Source organism: Euwallacea similis, chromosome 6 (genome assembly GCF_039881205.1).
Source record: "Euwallacea similis isolate ESF13 chromosome 6, ESF131.1, whole genome shotgun sequence".
In the NCBI taxonomy this organism is placed as follows: domain Eukaryota; kingdom Metazoa; phylum Arthropoda; class Insecta; order Coleoptera; family Curculionidae; genus Euwallacea; species Euwallacea similis.
The window spans coordinates 497322-518317 of record NC_089614.1 but is presented as its reverse complement, the minus strand read 5'-3'; the positions used below and the strand labels follow the sequence as shown (position 1 = coordinate 518317).

General features: G+C 35.2%; 1 protein-coding gene across 3 annotated transcripts in view; it reads right to left on the bottom strand.

Moving 5' to 3' along the window:
• LOC136409395 (furin-like protease 2) overlaps window positions 1–20996 on the bottom strand; it is a 191549-nt gene that overhangs the window by 130912 nt on the left and 39641 nt on the right. For 2 of the 3 annotated variants that reach the window (XM_066390859.1, XM_066390857.1), the window contains one exon: window positions 11802–12202. In XM_066390859.1, coding sequence (XP_066246956.1) covers window positions 11802–12014 — 213 coding nt within the window. In that variant the 5' untranslated portion in view covers window positions 12015–12202. Of the gene's footprint in view, window positions 1–11801; window positions 12203–20319; window positions 20564–20996 lie in introns of those variants that run through there. The other variant, XM_066390858.1, reaches the window with a different exon arrangement.

The window sequence follows — 20996 nt, the reverse complement described above, 5'->3', positions numbered from 1 at the left end:
ACGTCTAAGAGTTGGTTAAATTTTGCTCACAGGTTTTCAGCTAAATTGAGTGACACTTAATTATCAAACCGTACAGATAACCCTGCAGAGTGCAAACTTGTTCTTGAAACGATGCCATTCCGATCATTAAGCAAAAGCAAGAATTTAGGTGGAACTATTTGGGTTGAAAGCGTCGGTTAACTATTCAACTTGTCCAACAAAATAGAACTGAATGAGCATTGACGAAGTAACTTGGAAGTTTAAATGCGTCATGTCGCTTAACTTCTAAACGCGGCCAATGTTATTCCATCAGCTCCTCGTTTTCCCAGTCCAGATTTGCTTAACTTCGTTGATAGTTTAATGTGTCCGAAAAAATTTACAATAAAGCCCCATATTTCATTTCGTGGCTCTCCCGGAAGAAAGATTATGATAACGTGAATCGACTGAACAATAAGCAAGGGAAAATCTAGATTACACAGTTGACATCTTCCATTATACTCGAGAAAATAGCAAAAGAAATTACCCTTTTCAAGAATGTCTTTCGACTCCAAAGTATATTGCGTTGGACCATTAAACACACAAAGCTAAGCAGGGGTTGTTTTTAGCTCTAGATCATAAATTTTATTACCATGGAGTTGCGACTAAGAAAAATACGTTTTCAAATATTAGGAAAATTAATTTGCTTTCTCAATTTCAGGGAAATAGTACTCAATATTTGCACAAGAGTTCATTTTTTTAGAAAGCCGAATTTTTCCCGAAGCATATTCAATTTCCTGTCTGCAAGTTCGAAGAAAATTATTTTTCCGAAATATGGAAGGCGAGAAGCTTCCATATATAGCTTTATTCTTAAGAAATCACGATCGTGAAATTGAAATTTTTCCCTATCGCATTTCACAATTTTATTTCACACCACAATGAAAGTTGAGAGGGAAAAAATGGCAACGTCATTCAGTGAACAGCCAGAACTATTTGGAGGGCTCAACTTTTATTTCTTTGGCTTACAATGTAAATTGGGTCGATAGCCCGTTTAGGATTACGGTATTTCTCGCATCTCTTTACTTAAATATACGCTCCAATTTATCACTAAGCGGAGGGCACGATGCCAGCCTATTTTTAAAGGTCTGAGATGCAATACATCTTCTTATCTGTAAATACAAAAAAGATTTAAGAGAAGCCCCCTGTTGAATGGAGCCGCCGAAAATGGGCGGGCTATTAAAACTGGTATTAATGTTTCTAGGGGGAAAAATCCCATTTTTTATCACCGAAAGTAAATAAGAAAATCAGGGAACTGGTCTACTGAGATTCTCTCTTTTTGATGACGTAAAAACATCGCTTTTACAGGACCAGCAGTTTATAGTATCCAAAAAATCGGGAGAACGGTTCCACGATAGTGGATCAAGTTACCGATTTACTTATTTCAAGGCAGAAACTCATATTGAGTACATGATTCCCATTTTGAATTCCTTAGTGAATAAACTCATGGATTCCCTTAAATATTTGTTACATTTCACATGGATTGGTGCAGAATAAGTGACGCGCTAAATTAAGTTTTAAATACACTAGAGTGCAAAATTAATCGAACACTTAAATTTTTATATTTCAACTCACTAAAAAAATGAATGAGTTTAAAGGAAAAGTTTTGATTTTCCTTGTATAAAGAAGACATATGAAATATCTGTTTATATATGAAAATAAGCCCGACTATGAGTTATTTAAACCGCTCAACTTTCACTTTTACCACGATAATTGTTTGAAAGTTACAGCAAAAATACCTTTTTTAACGTTTTACTTTGAGAGTGAACTTACTTTAGTAACGAAGGCCGCGAGGAATTTTTTTATATGAAGATTAGCATTATTTTAGCCTTCTCTATAACCCCTACAATTTATAACATTACCTTTCCGGACACCCTGTATTTTTTGCAATAAAAAAAAGTTTTGAACATTTTTCTGAAATCTTGTTTGCATTTTCTTAGCCACGACATTTTTTCTTCCTTTTTTGTTCTTTCTATTTTTTCTTATTGTATAAAAAATTTTAACATCCCAACATTCAGTTTTATTAAATTTTCAACTAGTAACACTGTAAATATTTTTTTAATGTTTGTTTTCTGAATAAATTTTTTCACTCCAGTGTAATTGTGGTGAATGTCGTGAAAATTCAGCTAAGCCCGTCAAACTGCATTTCCACATGTATTTTCAAAGACATTTCGACTTAAAAAAGTTCTGTGTTTGTATCTGACTATGGACTAACTGTGAGCTACTATAATAATAGCAGCTTTAAAAAAGCTCTTCTAGAGCAAAGATTTCCAGGAAGATGAAATAGGCGATTAGATCGTGACAATAGAAAACTTCGCACAATAGATTTTCAATCAAAGCAAGAAAGGAGGATAATGGAAAAATAACGTGTCGTACTGACCGCTTCCGGTAAAAACCGCTGGAAACTGTTATTATAACGTTGTAATAATGTAACTCAGATTTAACGTAATCCTTCTCAGGACAATAGGGAAATACTGTGGGAAGTAACAACGTTATTCTTCCCCTCATGGCATATTTCTCAGCCAATTCAGCATCTGGGGCTGAGGAATCGAGACGGATATTGAATTTACCTACGGAATTTTCCAAAGGAAATTTTTGGAAAAACTTACAATAGAAACTTTACATTATCGTAAATTGATAAGGCAGTCGCCGGGGAAATATGAAAATTTATATTGCGTCAACGTAGAGAGAAAATGCTTGTACTATTGTGATATATGGTGATTCCTGAAGGCTTGTGCAAATAAAAATGGTTTAAATTGTGAAATGCGTACAACATTAAATTGGGTTTAGATAAATTGGATCTTATAATATGTGAAGTCGTTCACAGTTATTCGATATGTAGTCGAATATCAAAGAGCTGTGAAATATAAGCGGAATATGAATGACTTTTTTTCCCCCAGATATTGACAAAAACGTGCCGCGAATTTTGAATCGTTTGAATGATACAGCAGTGAAAAAAAACTTTTTGAATAATATAATGACCCTCCTCCCATTTGATCCAATTCGGCGCCCACAGTTAATGCATCGCATTATAAAACTATTAACATCAGATTAACCATAAAACATAACTATAAATTTCGCACGATAGCTATAAACGCTTCATGTAAAATCCAATTTCCGATTCTATGTGTAGTATTGTATGTGATTCTATGTTTCGCAATTTTCACAATATTATGTCATGCAAATTAATGCCGAAACACACAAACACATACAGGCGCTGTGTACGCTGTCCCTATAAATTTGTAGGATATAAATTAGGCCCGACTGTATATTATTATAGAAAATGAGGAGCCTTTAAATGGACCCATCCATTATAATTCGGTGGAAATGAGTACTGTATAGAGATGAATCGTAATTTTAACATTCAGTACAACAGAAGTTTGATTGGGGACTCGTTGTGATGCCACCGAGGGCCTAATACCAGTGTAATTGGAATATACACCGTATTCATGCATAGGGGAGGGCTATCAGTGATCTATTGGGCCACAATTTCTAGTTTAAGTTCCAATAAGGGTTGTTTGTTATGACTATGTGTAATTTGTACCATCAGAAGAAAAAAACACCCGAAGGAAGAGTATCGCAAAATAATTGCAATCCAGTAAAAATTGTTTTTTTTCAAAAACGGGTCGCTTTTGCGGTAACGAGCAAGAATACCTTTTTTGAGTATAAGTTAGGGGCTATCTAAAAAAGTTATTTTGATTCCTTTATTGATGTAGGGTGAAGAAAAATGATTATTTTTGTGTTAATGCTGGTCCGTTCCCGGCAAACTAAACAAATAAAAAGGTATAATTTTAAGGAACCTCATCTAACATCCACCATACTAAAAAATTATCCAATTACACTAACAAGGAGATGCTAACGTGCTCCACTCAGGAACACGGTCCATACTTTGCAGATATGTAAAGGAGTGTGTGTATACTATAATACATCACTGGAATATTAGCCGCTAACTTTCAAAGAATAAGGAAAAACATTATTTATACCTATTTCAAATTTATAAAATGAAATGATACGATTTTTAGACATTTCTACTTTTATATTTTTTGTGGAATTTATTAAACATTTTATTTTTATTAAACAACCCAAAAACATAAGGATAATGTACAATTCTTAATTATTATAATACAAACTTTAGGATGATAATTATCATCCTAAAAAAAAAAACATACAAAACATAAAATAACTCGATACCTACTACAACATATAAACGAATCATTTTTACATATACATGGAGTATTTATTATAATTCTTTAATTCGAAAACATATATCATTAACATTAGAAAATATGTATCTGTTTTTACACAGCTTTGAAGCAGACCAAGCATATTGTATCATGTTGGAGAACACAGACGCTGATATTTGGTGGTTAACTATTTGGATTTTTCACTGTAAATTAAATTATCTAGAATTGCTTCTATTGATGATGAACTACACGCTTCTTCAGCCATTTTCTAACACACCTATTCACAAAATACTTGATCACACGAAAAACACGTCTAACGTTTACAAATGTCTATGCACGAACTTTCGAGTTAAAGTTTTGGTTTAAATATTCTTTGAAGTAAGTAATTATAGGAAAAAAAGTGAGAAATTCATAAAAAAACGACTAACACGAGATTCAAACCCATACCTGCACTATTCACAACCATTGATATTTATTACTAGGCTACGCTCACTATTTCAAAAATATTGAATTTACATACTATACTATATATGTAGCATCGGGTTTGATACTAATGTAGATATAGGATGGTGTTTATATTTTATAATGAAATCATAGGTCAGAAAAAGGATTATAAATGTGCGTTTATTAATACAAAGTAAACAAAGCGGAGGACAAAGTAAGTTATGAATTTGCGAGCGCGGACGCGACTTGTGAGTTGCCAACGACAACCGAACCCAGAAGAAAATAGAGCCCGTACATGCTCCGCAAATCCTTAAATACTAAAAAATGGTGATAAACCATGGGCGCACCCTGGCTAGGGTGCCATTTGCACCATCCGCCGCACTAAACCGTGGCGTCTTAGCTGGGAATTGGAACTGCCACTATAGGGCCAACGGAATTTATCACAGGCAGTTCCAATGCCGACCAAGTTTATTGCGAGGATTTCCAATGCCAATAAGGCATAGCATGGGAAATTCCCATGCTCCAACTAATGCCTACCAGGGTCGTACCTCAGGGGTATATCAATCTTAAAGATAATACCTACTATCTAACATGGATCAACCGTAAAAGTAACAACTATCTACAAGAACACCCCAACAGTCAACTGCGATCCTACGTATAGGCAGCATCGAGATTTCAAACGTGTTTTTCTCCTTATTCTTTGAAAGTTAGCGGCTAATATTCCAGTGATGTACTATAGTATACACACATACTCCTTTACACATCTGCAAAATATAGACCGTATCCCTGAGTGGAACAACTTAACATCTCTTTGTAAGCTCTTTAAAACTTATTCAAGAAAAACTTATTTCTAGAGGTGTCCTTTAGGAGCTTGTATCTCCGTAAGGAGGACAAGAGGAGTATCTCCGTAGGGAGGACGGGTTGTAGAAAAAACTTTTATAGCAACTTGTCATGTTAATTTGATGCATTCTCTATGAATCCGAGAGATTGCCCGCTTATTCTGGGACACCCTGTATATACACCATAGTCGTCCGAGAAAAATCCCGTGAAGAGCAGAAATTCCTAAATAATTCGACGTTATTTAGATATTGCTTCTTTCTTTCTCTCACTTATGACCTTTTAGACAGGGAACATTCACTGCTAAATACGATACTGCACTCATCTTGCACCCAACGGCATTCAAGGTTTACATTAAATTTTTGTTTACTTCCACTCTATCTTAGATTTGAATGAACTATAGTATGGGAATTTCTCTTAATCGAGATAGATTTGTGTTCTGAGTACACTCGAAAATATTTGATTTGCTAACGCGTTGGAAAAATAGTAATAAACTTTTCCTTCCTTCCGCAGTTTTCTTCTCCTAGATACCCGAAAATTGGAGACTAAAGCTAGATCGTAACTTAAACCGTAATGTAAACAAAATAAAGCGATTCAATTCCATTAACCCTCGACCAATCCATGCGGCATTGGTCAACATATCTCGATATGGCAATCGATGGAAACTGGTAAAGATTTGAGTTAAGCTATTTGCATAGTCTGCAAAGTAAACTGGGGAGAGTTTAATTAAGAACGATTGCAGTTAGTATCCAGTTTCCATACACTTTAGAAATTGTGCGTTTTCATATTGTGTTGGTAAGCGAAGTCCCTCTATAAAGCACCCAAGATAAACTGGCTCGTAATTAGCTTATCCAGCGATTTAACGAGGGAAATCATACATATAAAGAGATAGATATCGAGCAGCAAATTCCGATGGCTATTAATTTTCCCTTAATAAGCGTGTGGGGTAAAGTACACACAATTTTGCAGCAGGATTAGAACCAGCAGTAATTTACTCACTCGATAACTATCTGCAATAACGTAGATGCCCAATTAGCTCCATATTTCTAAAAATCTCTGGGGTCAAATGGGATCTATTAATAACAGCTTTACTCCCAGATTGATTAAAAGGTCTGCAAACCGCTTTTTCTTATTTACTAGCTGCACTGTGCACTTCAAACGAATTAATGATTGAATGTGCTGTATTGGAAATAGGCAGGAAGTTGCTTTGAAGATTTAATGGGAAACTTTTATGTTCATTCCCAATATCTGTGACAACACAGCATAGCGTAACAATAATTTAGAGCCACATTTATAATAATTTTTCACGGATTTTTCCAACTTTTCCGTCCCCTCGACGTGCATTTATTTAAATCCAACGGTTCTGATACATGGCTCCCTAGAGTTTGAAGGGTTTTTTTCCTTGTCGACGGGTCGAATGGGCCAGTCGGCCAGAAATATTAATAAACAGAAATTTATTGCTGAGTTTCAAACAATGTGACGATTTCCCCGTGGAGAAAAAGGAGAGATCGGGGGTTTACGATGATTTCGGTACCATTTATCAAAATAAATGGAGGAAAGAGAAAGTTTAAAAAGCTAAAACAGCAATACGATGTTATACAGGATTCTATATGGTCAGAGCTATTACGGGTTCTCGGGTAGTAAGTCATTGGAGGTTGATCTCCTTACAGTTTTAGATGTTCAATCAACCTACACGCTAAATCTCCAACAAGCGAAATGGTAGGTAAAGAGACAAATACGAGGATGAGATGAACAGTTTCCGGCCTCGCAATGACCCAAGCATGATTTCCTTAATAATTCAATCTGTATCTCGACTGACATGTTTCTTTTCTCTAACTTTGTCATTTCATGATAAAATGTCCATTAGTTTTGACATTTTCACTTTATACAGGGTGTTAATTTCAAAACTTTCCACCCCTGTTATCTCGAAACGGGGTAGATTTCACCGGAACACGTGTTGTTATACCGACTTTGTTATCGAGAGGGACCAATTTTTATATAGAATTCACTACGCCTCTTTCAATTCTCTACCCCCCAGAGCCACCCTCTCAAATATCTTAAATGATAGAGGGGGTTCAGTGATACATCATTTTAAAGGGCTTTTTATTCTCCACATTTTGGTACCTCATTTGTTACATTTGACTGTTGCATTATCAAGTTATGCGTTTTGGATCATTCTAAACTTATTTTCCCTGTTAATGTTTTGACAACGTTGACACTAAGACTTTTTTATTGAAACGTGTTTTAATAGAGGGTGGTTTCATATTGACATCCTCGAGGCACGCACAAGTTTGGTACTTGCCAAAAATGGAGCAAAAACGAAGTACTTGCGGCATAAAATACTTCTTTATCAAAGGACTAACGGCAACAGAAGTGAAAGCTGAGTTAGTTTCTACACTAGGCAATTCATCCCCATAATTTTCCACCATTAAGCCATGGCTTGCGGACTTGAAACTTGGCAAAACCAGCACAAAGAATGCCACACGTTCGGAAAGGCCAAAATCAGCTACCATTGAGGAGATCGTCCATAATGTGTAGCAAATTCTCTTAGGTGACCGGAGATTAAAATTGGTTGAATTTGCCGACACTGTGGGAATATTTAAAGAGCGGACACATCATATTCTGTCCGAATCTCTACGCATAAAAAAGCTGTCTGCAAGATGGGTGCCACATCTGTTGACGTCCGAACAAAAATTGACTTGCGCAAGCATTTCGCGTCAATGTTTGAATATGTCTCGAAAGAACCAGGCTGATTTTCTGCTTCGTTTCATCATGATTGATGAAACATGGATTCATCATTATTCACCGGAAACCAAGGAGCAGTCCCGACAGTGGACAGTAAAGCATGAACCCGTTTCAAAAAAAGCGAAAACTGTTCCAACAATTGGAAAGATTATGGCGAGTGTGTTTTGGGATTCCAAAGGGTTTCTTCTTATTGACTATCTTTCAAAGGGAAAAGAATATCAACGGAGTATATTATTCAAACCTCTTAGAAGAATTACATCGAAGAATTCTGGAGAAACGCCGTGGTTTGGCCAAAAAGAAAATCCTATTTTATCAGGACAATGCACCAATGCAAATGTCTCAAGTCTCATGCCGTAATTAATAAAATTGAACAGTTGGATTTTCAATTATTGCTACATGCACCCTATTCACCAGATTTAGCTCCTTTTAATTTCAGTTTGTGCCCGAATTTGAAAAAAGTTTTTCTGATAAGAAATTTGGGTCAGATGCTGAAGTGATATCCGCAACGAATCCGTATATTGAAGAGTTGGACAAATCTTCTTTTAGCAATGACATAAAGGTCTTAGAGTATCATTGGACTAAAAGCATTAAACTTCAGGGAGACTATGTGGAAAAGTAAAATGGTAATACAACCAATTCTAAATTGTTTTACTTTCGAGGCAGGAAACATTTCATCTCATCCTTACAGTTATTTATTGCCCTTCAGTGTATCCTTCTCAGATAAATAGAACATATTTAACAGTAAGGAACGTCAGTAGATACCTCAAAAGTTAAGTTAGTAGCAAATTAAAATGAAATCGAACGTAAAATGTTGTATGTAACGCGGACGTAATGAGCTTTTATTCGGCTCATCTTCTCGCTTGTAAGCTCGCTCGGCTACAAAATAATTATCCGTCTCATAAAGCCTTACATTGCGTATTTATTACATAAATAGCTATTACGGAGGAGTTAAAAGTTAACTGAAAAAGGTCGCTGGCCAAAAACTGATAATTTAAACCAACAGCGCTTTAGCGGTGGTCATTAAAATGCTGTTAAGTTCCGGAGAGAAGATCCCTTCTACCTTTAAATACAAGGATTTTTGCTGATTCTCTGCCACAGAAAACTGTCATTGAATTTGCCTTACAGACTCAAAGGGTCTAAAGATTATCTCCAGTTCAAAGATAATTTGTTTTCTCATCAGATTTGTTCGAATCCAGTCGTCAAAGAAGTTATTCTTAGCCCACCCTTGTTCTTTCTCAGAAAATTGGAAAACCGATACCTGAAGCTTATCGAAAACCGAGGGATAAATTCATGTTTATTCACTTATTAGCTATCAGAGAGAAGGAGCAATATAAATATTTAAAGATTAAGAAGGGACAGTCAATTAGCTGCATAAGATAGCCATTGATTACTGGCTTAATAAATGTTGATGAAAAAGATAAAGGGCCATCGGCTCCTATAAATAGAACTTTCGGAACGGCTAAGTAAGTTTTACAAAATTAAACTCGCTGAGACCATTAGAATCCCGTTCCCAGACAAACAATGGACAATTATGGAAAGCGCGCTCACCATCCTGAGAACAATGACTTGCTCAAGAATTTCCCGCTTAAATTTAATCTTAAGCTTTTCTTAATATCACCTAACCGACATAATTCAAACACCATTCAGTGTCTGCTTTTAATGTTTACGGAATTCATTTTAAATGCAAACGTTTAAGCGCGGCATAAATCACGGGGATTTTGCTTTGGTCGTAGACTTCTGGTTGCGGAGCGCAAAGTTCAGCAATTATCTTGCTTTCGCTCGGATCCAGCTAGAAAGGACCTGTTTAATGTGTAGCTGCGAAAACCTATTTGATATGTTAATTGGAATTTTGGATGCTTATCGCAATTGTCAACACCGCTATTTTGTTCTCACCTAAAGGAAAAAATTGGTGTGAAAGAGAATGAGACTAATTTTTGCATATAAATCATTCTCCGAATAAAAATTTTCGCACATGTTTATTTAATTTTTCATACACAAAGCTCACTTTAATTTAGAATCTCTATATTTGCAACTTAACAGGAATTACGATACGTTAATTTTCCACGTTACCGAAATCGGTCGTCAATATGTTTCAGCCAATAACAAGGTACTTTTGCGGAATCGTCTTATCGATTTGCCTAATTCTCAGTGGAAATTTTCAAAACTACCGTGAGGAAAACAACTTAAATTTTTCCAAACGGACGTAAACACGATCAGCGTAAATAAAATATATACGAGAGGATAACTGCGTCTTTTTATCGTTTTAGCAGACTGTTGTAAAACGCTTTATTACGGGGAAATGTTCCATAAAGTATGAAATAAAATGTTAAAACCCATTTTGGAGACATATTAGATAATATAAAGTCGAACATTCAGGACCTTTCAGGTGTAAATACGGAATATTTTTACATTTTTAGAGGACCATCTTGCACTAAAGTTGAGAATATTGTGTGAAATTGTGCTGCTAGTTTAAAGTCATGTTAAAAACTAACTTTATGGTATGGTCGAATTGAGTGATTCAACACGCATTGTTTCAGCAGTCATATTAAAACCGTCTTCATTGTTTTTAGCATATTCATGATAATTTTTTGAATATTCTCATAACGCTGTAAAAAAATATAGAAAACTCTAATTTTAAAAGAACTATTGAAAACTCCTCGCCTTCATTGCTCTGTACAGTCCATCGTTGTTTTAACATTTCATAGAGCACTTTCTGTTCACATTTCCTAATGATTTAATGTCTATTAGAAAATATGAACTGAACGCTCTCTACAAAATACCAAAACGGAACGTTTGCTTCTATAGAGCGATAACGGGTAACAGTTAAATAATTAGTAGAATAATTGCTTTAAAAAATTTAGCGCTTAATGCTCTATATGGCTTTCTAAAGCTCTCGTGAATTGAAAATTTGTAAAAGATAATTAATTTTTTGGGTTAATTTTTAGCAATCGTTATCCATGTCGGATCTCGTCAAGTCTCTCTATTAAATTTTATTTCTAAGGTTTCTTCCTGACTAAAACGTCCTTCAGAAGGACGGAGTTTCAACTACGTAACTTTCCGGACAGCCTTTTATTTCCTGCCATCAATTGGGGAAATTGAAAACCCTTCCAGGATATTATGCCCTACATCGGTAAATAAAATTCGAAAAGCAGGTAACTGTGCCCTACATTAATATCAATTGGCGACATTACATACGACATAGTTTACTGAAACGGTTACAGCGACAATATGCCGGATTTTAGGGGCCTCCTGAGAGAAATTACGTCTACCGTGCCGAGACCGTCTGGCTGCATCGTGTGGCACAGCCTTAAGATTAATGAATTTCTACATTTGAACTTGGCTCCCACTCTTTTCCTTTGCTTGCGAGGTTTCCGTGATAAGCTGACCCTCGTCTCTTGTGCCACAAATTGTTTTTACTGATAAATATCGTCTAATTTATTGTCCCTTTGTTGGTCGAATACTGTGGCTTCTCTCTGATAAGAAACCCGCTAAAAGCTATTAGCAGTCTTAAGTCGATTGGGAATATTGAATTGGTGAAGACGCACATTTTTCAAGTAGTTTTATAATATGTCCACTTACCTGTCCTTTATTGATGAATCCATGCTTGGCAGCCAATACATCAGCTGCTGCATCCCCTTCGGGTATATTAACAGCAAACTCGTTGGAGTACACCGGATTTTCTCGACGTCCCAACACAAGTAGAGGCACCGAAACGAGGATTAGGAAAGTTTCTATTGTAACCAGGAAGAGAAACATTGAGCGAAAATGTCCCAAAGACCGAGACCTGCCCATAGCTGCGAGATTCTGGACAGACGCGAAAGGAAAGAGTTAAGATCACACGAAGTATTTTCTTAAAAATAATAGTAAACAATTTTGACTGATGGGTCACTTTATAACCTGGAAAAGTCAGAATTAAAGTCGAGGACGTCGAGTTGTCAGATTGAGGTCTTCAGATCGTTGATGAGCCAGGCTTAAGTCATCTGAAACAGACAAGGATGGTTATACACGTGGTTATAAAAATTTGAATTTGAAATAGGTTTCAAAATTAACGCTATTAAAATTTTGGAAACTTTTACATTCACACATTAGTGACATCAAAAATCCAATCTTGGAAATTTCTAACGTAAAATGTCGTAGAATATCATATATCGTCTCACTGGAGTCAAGATATTCAGTAAGCTAAAGATCTGTGTGTCGTATTACTTATAGTTATGAGTAATTCCGGTAATTTCTCTATAAAAGGAATTAACCAGTTTTAAATAATTTCTAAGGTGTAATGGAAATTATATAGGCTTAATAGGTTATAACTCGAATTATGCCAATAGCTCGAAACTATCCAATTACAAGAATTATATTCTGGAAGAGCTCCAATTCTGGGCAAATTTTATTGCTTAAACAAGATATTCAGATTCACATACATTGACCTTGATTTTCCTAAAACGTGTTCTCTATTTTTATATGTACTTGAACCTTATTCTGACATATCATGCTGCCTACGTTTGAAACGTGTATATCCTACTTTTATTAAATTTTGGAGTATTTCCAATTCCACCTTCTACTGCCCAGATTTCAGTTATAGGAAAATTTATTATATGGAAATTTCTTATCTATTTTTTATATGTAATTTTCCACACTAGTAGTTGTAAGGAAAACTCCTGCTCTGTTATTCAATTAGATCATCCCAGTAGTTTAGGTTAAGGAGATTAAAACTTTTTGGGTAGTTTTTGCCTGTTCTAGACTTCGATTCTGAGGTGATGCTTAAAATATGATGAATACGAGTTCATTTCGATAATTTCTCTAATGTTAGAGATAATGATCAAGTATCTTGGAAAATTAGAAATTTCCAAACCTGTGAATCTGCAGTGGTGCAATGGTGTTTTTTAATCTACCTTAAGCTGTAATTTAAAGTAACCTACAAAGAAAGGATTCTGGTGTGTCAGCCCTGATAACTGTGAACCAATTTTGAACACAAAGGAAGACACCCAGCAGCTTAACAAAATCGAGTTTCAATTTCTCGGCTGGCCAATCGAATGCTGATACTCCAAAGTGATAAATCTAACGTCTAAACAAAGTGCATTCCCCCTGACCAAAGCTTCCTTTCTTGTGACATCGGAATTAAACTGTCACATTGCACACGAACACTTATTCGAGGGTCAGCTATGAGAACCCTCCGAAATGGGACACAATTTACTATTTGCAGCCATTTCCACATTCTGAAAAGGACGAAGTGCACTATTAAGTCTGCTATTCCGACTGATAGTGTTGAGACATATAATCAGGAAGATTCATCGTTAGTGAGGTCCCCGTATTTTAGAACTGGCACGTTTTCTTCGTCATGGGCTTTTAAGATGAGAAGGAGAAGTTCTATGCATTCCCAATTTCCCAGGGTGTGAATTAAACCCTTGGCTAAATAATGTGAAAGAGTAGGGAGTGTCCGTGACAAGGCAATAGATCATTGAACCGACCAATTTAATTTTTGCCACTTCTCCCATCAGGAATCAAAGTCCATTCATTACAGACCGGAAGCGTCGTGCATAAGAAAGAAAACGTCGATTTTGACGAATAGCGCAGAGGTCATCCGTGTAAACGCTTCTTTGTTGAAATATCGTTTTCACGTTCAATTGGAACGGTTTTGTAAGGGGAATTATTTAGGTGAAATTGAGGTTTCACGTAGAGATAAATTTCTTTGTAATGCGTATGTACATTTCAGTGACATATAAAAAGAATGTAACAAGAAGATCTGATGGTCCTGAGAAGGGCTAAATATTTTTTTCTATTTTTATAATAACCATATAGAAATTCTTTAAGTGATGTTTGAATAAAGTTTGAATAAAGTTTTAAAACGTGGACATACCCTTGGCGATCTCGCATTTTCCTGGAACCAGATACCGTTAGCTTCGAGCTTATATCGTAAAATGATCAAACACCAAAAATCTATTTCTCATTGTGATTTTTTTTGTCTCCTGGACGTGAAGAGGCATCAACTAAATTTTTCTTTATCACACAAATTTCCGTATTTCGTCGAAGAAGATCAATACCTATTAAGTATAATTCTAAGGGATGTTGAATAATACATATCTATGTTCGTCTTTTTCATTATTGCAGCCATTTCTTTGATTATACCATTATTCATTTATATCCATAAGCAATATTGTAACGGAAATTGCTGGTAGCTTCAAATATTAAAAAGACAAGTCTATTTAATTTGCGTAGAATTAGATGGCAATTTAATAACGTTTCGTTTGATAAACTCTTCACTTTAAGTTCAAAAGATGATCACGTTCATCAATGATCACAATCCATAGATTGATGAGGGGCCAGAGTTTTCAAAATGTATATTAAAATTTCTGCAATTTGAGGAGTGTATGTGCGGTTGGAAAGATTTGATTTTTCAAGGCTTATAGATCTTCTCTTTCAACTAGCAAATTTATTAAGTGCGAATTGTTGAAACTGTTCCGGTTTTTTAGACAAAACCCGTAAACAAGCACATGCCAGTACTATCGCTATACATTTCATACATAATGTAACAATGTTTCGTGAACTTTACATGCATCCTTGTTTACTGGAGCATATTTTATACTCACATCTCTATTCGAGCTCTGTAAATCCTAAACAAATGCGAACTCTTTCCATAAATTGGAAACTGCGAAATCATTTGATTTATGATTTGTACTTTATGTCAATAAATCATTATTAATAGGTGTCTAGTATTAATGCGCTGTATCTAACGAGGATATATTGAAACTGTTTGCTTCCTTATTGGATGTGCAGGTTTTATGAGAATGTATGGATGCTAAAAAAGATAATAATAATGCTTTTAAAGTGAAATACAATATTATTATTTCCCAAATAAACATTTGTTGGTAAAATATGATACGAATTGAAGTTAATATTTTCCATGCAATTAACGACTTTTACTGCGAATGTTATTAATGAGATGGAAGTTTTTGCTCTAATGTGAAATACTAAAATAAACACTATTTAAATTTAGAGGGGAAAGCAATAAACAAAGCAAACACTAAATAAATTAAAAAGCCACAACCTCAAATAAAATAAAAAATATAAATTGGCTCTCTTATATGTTAGCGAAGTCGCGGCATAGCCGAATGCGTTCAGAAATTAACTCCTGAGGGAAATCTGCATTAAAGCCATATACTTATATGTCCCACACCGACCCTTCGTGTTCTCGCCGTTACAATTTCATCTGTGTTCCCCTAAGGATGGTAAACAGATATCAGGCTAGATAACCTCCAGATATGAGGAGACATTATGATGCTTAAAGTTAAGTTGCTCCATTAGATTTAGAATTAAAAGAGAAGCTTGGCAGGGAGGACATTAAAAATTAGCTTGGCTTTACAACAGTTTTCCCATAGTGATAAGACCACAAAGAATACTCATAAATTTCTGACCAGTTTTGAAAGTCTGGATATCCTAAACGTTTGTTACCGTCAGAATTTTTTTTCTTCATATTTTTTATGCTGTTGACCCTTAAAATTTTGACTTATATAAAAGTCAAAGAGACTCTCCATTTTTGACCATATATTCAAGCAAATAAATCCACATATAGGTGCTCTAAATGAGTACAAAACGCGACTTCAAATGCGCGGATTTGGAAGTTATGAATTTCTAAAAACTAGTTGTTTCCTTGCGAAGATTTCTGTTTGAGATGATTATCACACTATCGTAATGAACTAATAATTTGCATTACTACAAATCACAGACAAATACATTAATCTATCAAAAAACACGAATAGAGAGTTAAAACGTAAAAAAAAACCAAAGTTAGTTGATTCCTCAGTAAGTAGCACCAAAAACTCCCAAGAAACTACCGGAATTAACTTGTATTCTAAACAAGTTTAGGAGCCAGATAGATCAATTAGCAAGAAATGCACAAGTTCAAATTCGTCGAGTTGTGAAGTTGCAACTATTTTTACAAAAACATATTCAATTTTTTCTCGGAATTTTCAGAAAAACTATCAAAATTGGCTCCTTATTTTGAAAATGAATTAGGCCCATATAGTATGTTATATATTAGAGCACCTATGTGTCTATCATTTACATATAGGCAAGAACTACGAATGCAAACTTTGATTTGAAAACTAAAAACTTTCAAATATCGATTGATTTTTCTGTTGTAGAACTGTGAACTAATAACAACAATTTGTAACTAATTCCTCGAACTTCGGGAGAACGAAAATTTAATTAACTAATATTTCGAACAGATATGATTCTAAGGGCTGTTGAATAATGCATATCTGCCTGTTAGATTATTAGAGTCGCTTCTTGAATTAATCATTTATTATTTAAACCCACAGACAATGTTGAAATGGAAATCGCAGGTAAATGTAAAATATTACAAAGATTACTTTCTTTAATTTGCATAGATTTGATGGTCATTCGGTAAGCTATAACATAAGAACCACACATTTAAATTTGTAATGAAATTATTGTTGTATCTTATTATCAGTTAGATAGTGTTTCAGGGAAGGATTTTGTTCTACATATTTCATAATTGTCACGTTGCAATTGGCATGATTAAACTTAATAATAACACAAATAAAAGCCGTATGTAGTATTTTAACTCGAACGGGTTTGTCGAACTAAATTTGAATTTTTTGAGAAGTACTCCGAAGACGTTTAATCAAACCAGCATCTGGTAAACAACGATTCAACTAAAACCCTTTTTGGGCGATTTGTAACCGCTTCTCAACAATACACAATACATGTCGGTTAACCAAGCATATCAGCAACTCAAAAAAACTCTATTGAATTCCGTGTGTTTCCAGTTTTCCCCTAGTAAACATACATAAAACTAGTTTCCATTGCACCTTCCTACTACATCCAAGCGAAACCATAAATTCGAAATTCGCTGACCTAAGGAATACGTAATGCGGAGTAATTCAGTAGTTCGGTTTATCTTTAGAGCCAGTATTTTCCATTCGGAATAGTTTCTGTTTCATTCGAGCTCCCATGTCGGTCACGTAGCTATAGAGACGTTTGTGCTGTATATTTTAAAATTGTCACATTAAATTCATTTTACCCCAGTAAAGAGACGTCGTAATTCACGCCGCAACTTGGCCGTCGAGTAATTTCATAAATATTTCATGGCAGCGACTTTGCTCTAAGCTCCCCTGCTAAAGCCAGTTGCATGCCGTATTTGCTTTTCGGTATTTACTATTTTGTATTCAATTCCCAACTTTTCCAACTTCCTTGTTTGCCGACTTTGAAAGATTTGATTGCTTCATAATTAAGACCAAAAAATCTCTACATCCGCAACAATGCGCAATAATAAAGCCTCTCTCGAAGTTTAAGAAAGTATTTTGGATGGTGAGAAGTTGACAAATATTGGAAGGCTCCGAGTTGAAAACAAGCGACCCTCGGGCTTTTATTTCGGTCCCAGATAAAAGACCAAATAAAATTCTGTTTAAAAACAACTGCCGGGAACCTGCTCTATTCAAACAAACTTCATAACGAAACACTACGGCAGAATTATCTTCTCGTGTTTCCCGACCCGTGAACGCTTTCCGTGAAAGGAGGAGCCGCAGCTTAAAGGGCAAAAAGTTCGAAATTAAGTGCTTGTTTGCAGAAACTACCAATAAAGATATTCTTTTGTTACGTTATGGCACTTCTTTTAAGAGACAATGAGCTCGTTATGCATTAATTTAACTAAGAAAAACACAATCTTATTGCAGCTACCTACACAACTAACAGATAAACTGCAATTATTATGAAACACACTGAAAAAAGACACAAATTTAACTTTGTTAAAGCAAACAAACGATAAAAATGAAAATGAAAAAAATAGCTTCAGAAAGTTAATATTGACGCAAGCTTCCTTTCCTCAATGTAGAGTTTTTAATTCTCCGTTTTTAATGGACGTGCACTAAATTCCAATTTAACCTTTTTGGCGTGGGCAAATCTAAAAATTTTAGACTCTAAAGGGTGAAAGTTCTTTACAACCGCGCGCTAAAAGCCACTTTCAAAGTCGGGCAAGATTCTCTAACTTTTTTAATGTGTATCAAACGACACTGTGGTAAAATTCTGTTACCAAATCGGTTAAGGAATTTTGTATTTATGAAATAACGCTGTAGGTTTTTTAGGTCAGAAAAGTGATTTTTGAAATTAAAAAAGGAGTTTGGAGTTATTAAGGTAAAAATGCGGAAAATTTGTCAATTCAATTACGAAATTTGTACGATTTATGAGAAAATACTTTAATATCCGTAATTCCATAAAATCAGATAAAATTACATTCGTAACGTTTAGTCGAAGTGGATGTATATGTCCTGCCTCGTTCCTTGTCTGATTTCTTCACGTGTAGCCATTTCAAGTACAGCGAAAACTTCAGCTTGAAAGTCTGTTTTTGTGTGGTTTCCCAAGGGAAAGAATTTGCCCTTCCGTGGTCATTCGTGATCCCTCAGGATAGCAAACCTGATTGTTGTTCGACGGTGGCCAAAGAAGTTCGATAGTAAATTCCTCTCTCTTTGGAATATTCACTCCAAACGATTGTTTTAGCCTTAGTCAACTATTTGTTCCTTTCTGTTCCTCCGACAGTACAATTGGAATGTTATATCGAACCAGTCGAGCAATCTCCGAATGACCGCAGTTTTGCCTAGTCTCTACTTTTACTGTTTGCACGCTTCAATCCTCCTATGGAAAACCGCAGCCTCGCTCCTGATCCAACTCACTTTCTGCAGTCCCACGAATTTTAACGCAATAAAAGCCAAATTTACAATTTTTTTTTTTAATTCTCTGGCATTGGTAAATTTACCAAAATTTTTGGAAACTTTCTTGGTTCAATTTTTCGGAATTGAAATCAGAAGATGATAGAGGAACAAGTACCTATTTTAAGAAGTTCCTAAAGGGTTTTGGAAAATTCCAGAATAAATTTAAATATTTATGAATTCTTCCGCATTGAGAGTCTGCGAGATGTTTCTGTGAATAAGATACAATTTTTGCAAACTTTAACAGTGCCACCTCATTAGAATTTATACCCTATCGAATCGATTTCCAAAGGCGTAGCTAATTTTTTATTAATAAAGGAAATATAAAGTTGAGATCTCATTTTCTTTGAAAAGCAAAAGATCGATGTAGAATTGTTTGTTTCCGGTATCGATTTGAAGGTCTTTGATCAATCCCTTAAGATCTGGTGGTCTCTGGCCGATCTTTAGAACGCAAGTTGAATGATTTTTAATAAATTTACCATCATCTAATAAGTGATTTTTAAGAAATTGTCAAGTATTGATAAGACTTTCTTAAGGATTTGATGTTCGAGCTTAGATTGACTCTGTCTCATTGCATTAACGCGAAGACCTAACCCTGAAGTGCTTCGTTTCACTTAAATAATAGGTATGAAAAAGGGGAACAACACCCACTTCAGCAATAAAACATTGAAAGTTTTCCATGTCTTTACCCGGAACCGTAGCGCAAAATCAACAGACGCTAATCCCGCTATAGGGCAGATGGAAAATTGTATGTTGCCTCTCTTTATCCTTTTTACTCGTGTGCCATACGAATACCAACCAAGTTCCCTCGACAGACATTCAGCCCCGCATAATAATAATATACCCGCGGATGACACAATTTTTGTTCCAGCCACAAATGGCAGAGGACCTATAGAGAAATTTACGAATGGAAATTTCTTGCATAAACTAGCAAATTCTAATCTAGTTTTCATCATAGAGAGACGATATTTTTAGATAAAAAGTGTCTAGATAAAATTTTTCCTATAAGTTTCTACTTCTATTTGCACAGAGGGTACGTGCTAAATTATTATTAATACTAAAAATATCAGGAACTTTTGAACTTTTTAGCCGAAACCCCCATTACTTGTATGGATTTTTCCTCTATGTAAGACCACTTTGTCAGCTCTTGCACTGGAACGCTTCGTAAAACAAACCGCAAACCAATTAAAACATACTGAAATTGGTACTTCAGCTCTCAAATGTAGACGCAAGCGAATTCATCAGACTTTGTTTCGAGATAATGATTCATTATCTAAGATATTTAAACTATTTAATCTTGTTCGACTGAAATATCACTGTCGGGAGTAAAATTTCTCAATCAAATTTTGCCAGTTTACTAATAAAAAGGGACTTACAAAGTAATTTATCCATATCGAACTCACTCCTTCCTCCCCACCAATCGTCCTAAATTCAAACCGATCTAAAAGAATCATCTACACTCGTATTAGGTACATCAATGTTAAATATAATCACGTCATGGGCAAAATATTGTTATCATTTGGGGCAAAATCATTATCAAAACTGTTTGATCGGAGACCGCCTACATGTAACTAAATAGCGCTGCGAGACCGACCGGACAGGCAGCTTTTCACAACGAAACTGAGCTATTCTCGATAGCTTTTGCCAGCTTTAACCACGTGGTTCGTATGCGCTGCGTAGCTGAGGAAAGCGCCGTTAGGGTGGGGAGAACTGAAATAGGGTTAGTTTATTCAGCTTTTTTATTTTTTCTTTGACGCTCAGGTTAAAGTGTGGCAGATTGGCTGCAGTTGTCAATATTTGTTTGGGTCAGGTGGTTGGTAACTGAAAATTTATCATCTCACGTGCGTAATTATTTAGTACTAGGCAGGGGAAAGTTTTGTTAGTTATTTCCACTAAAAAAATGGAAAGATATGCGTGTTATTGACCCATAAAAACTTGACTTAATTGCGAAAATTCCAGGAAAATAATTATGCATTTCAATCTGCATCATGAAACAAACTTTTGGAGGATTATGTAAAAACTTTTAATGAATCTTTAATCGAAAAACATCAAA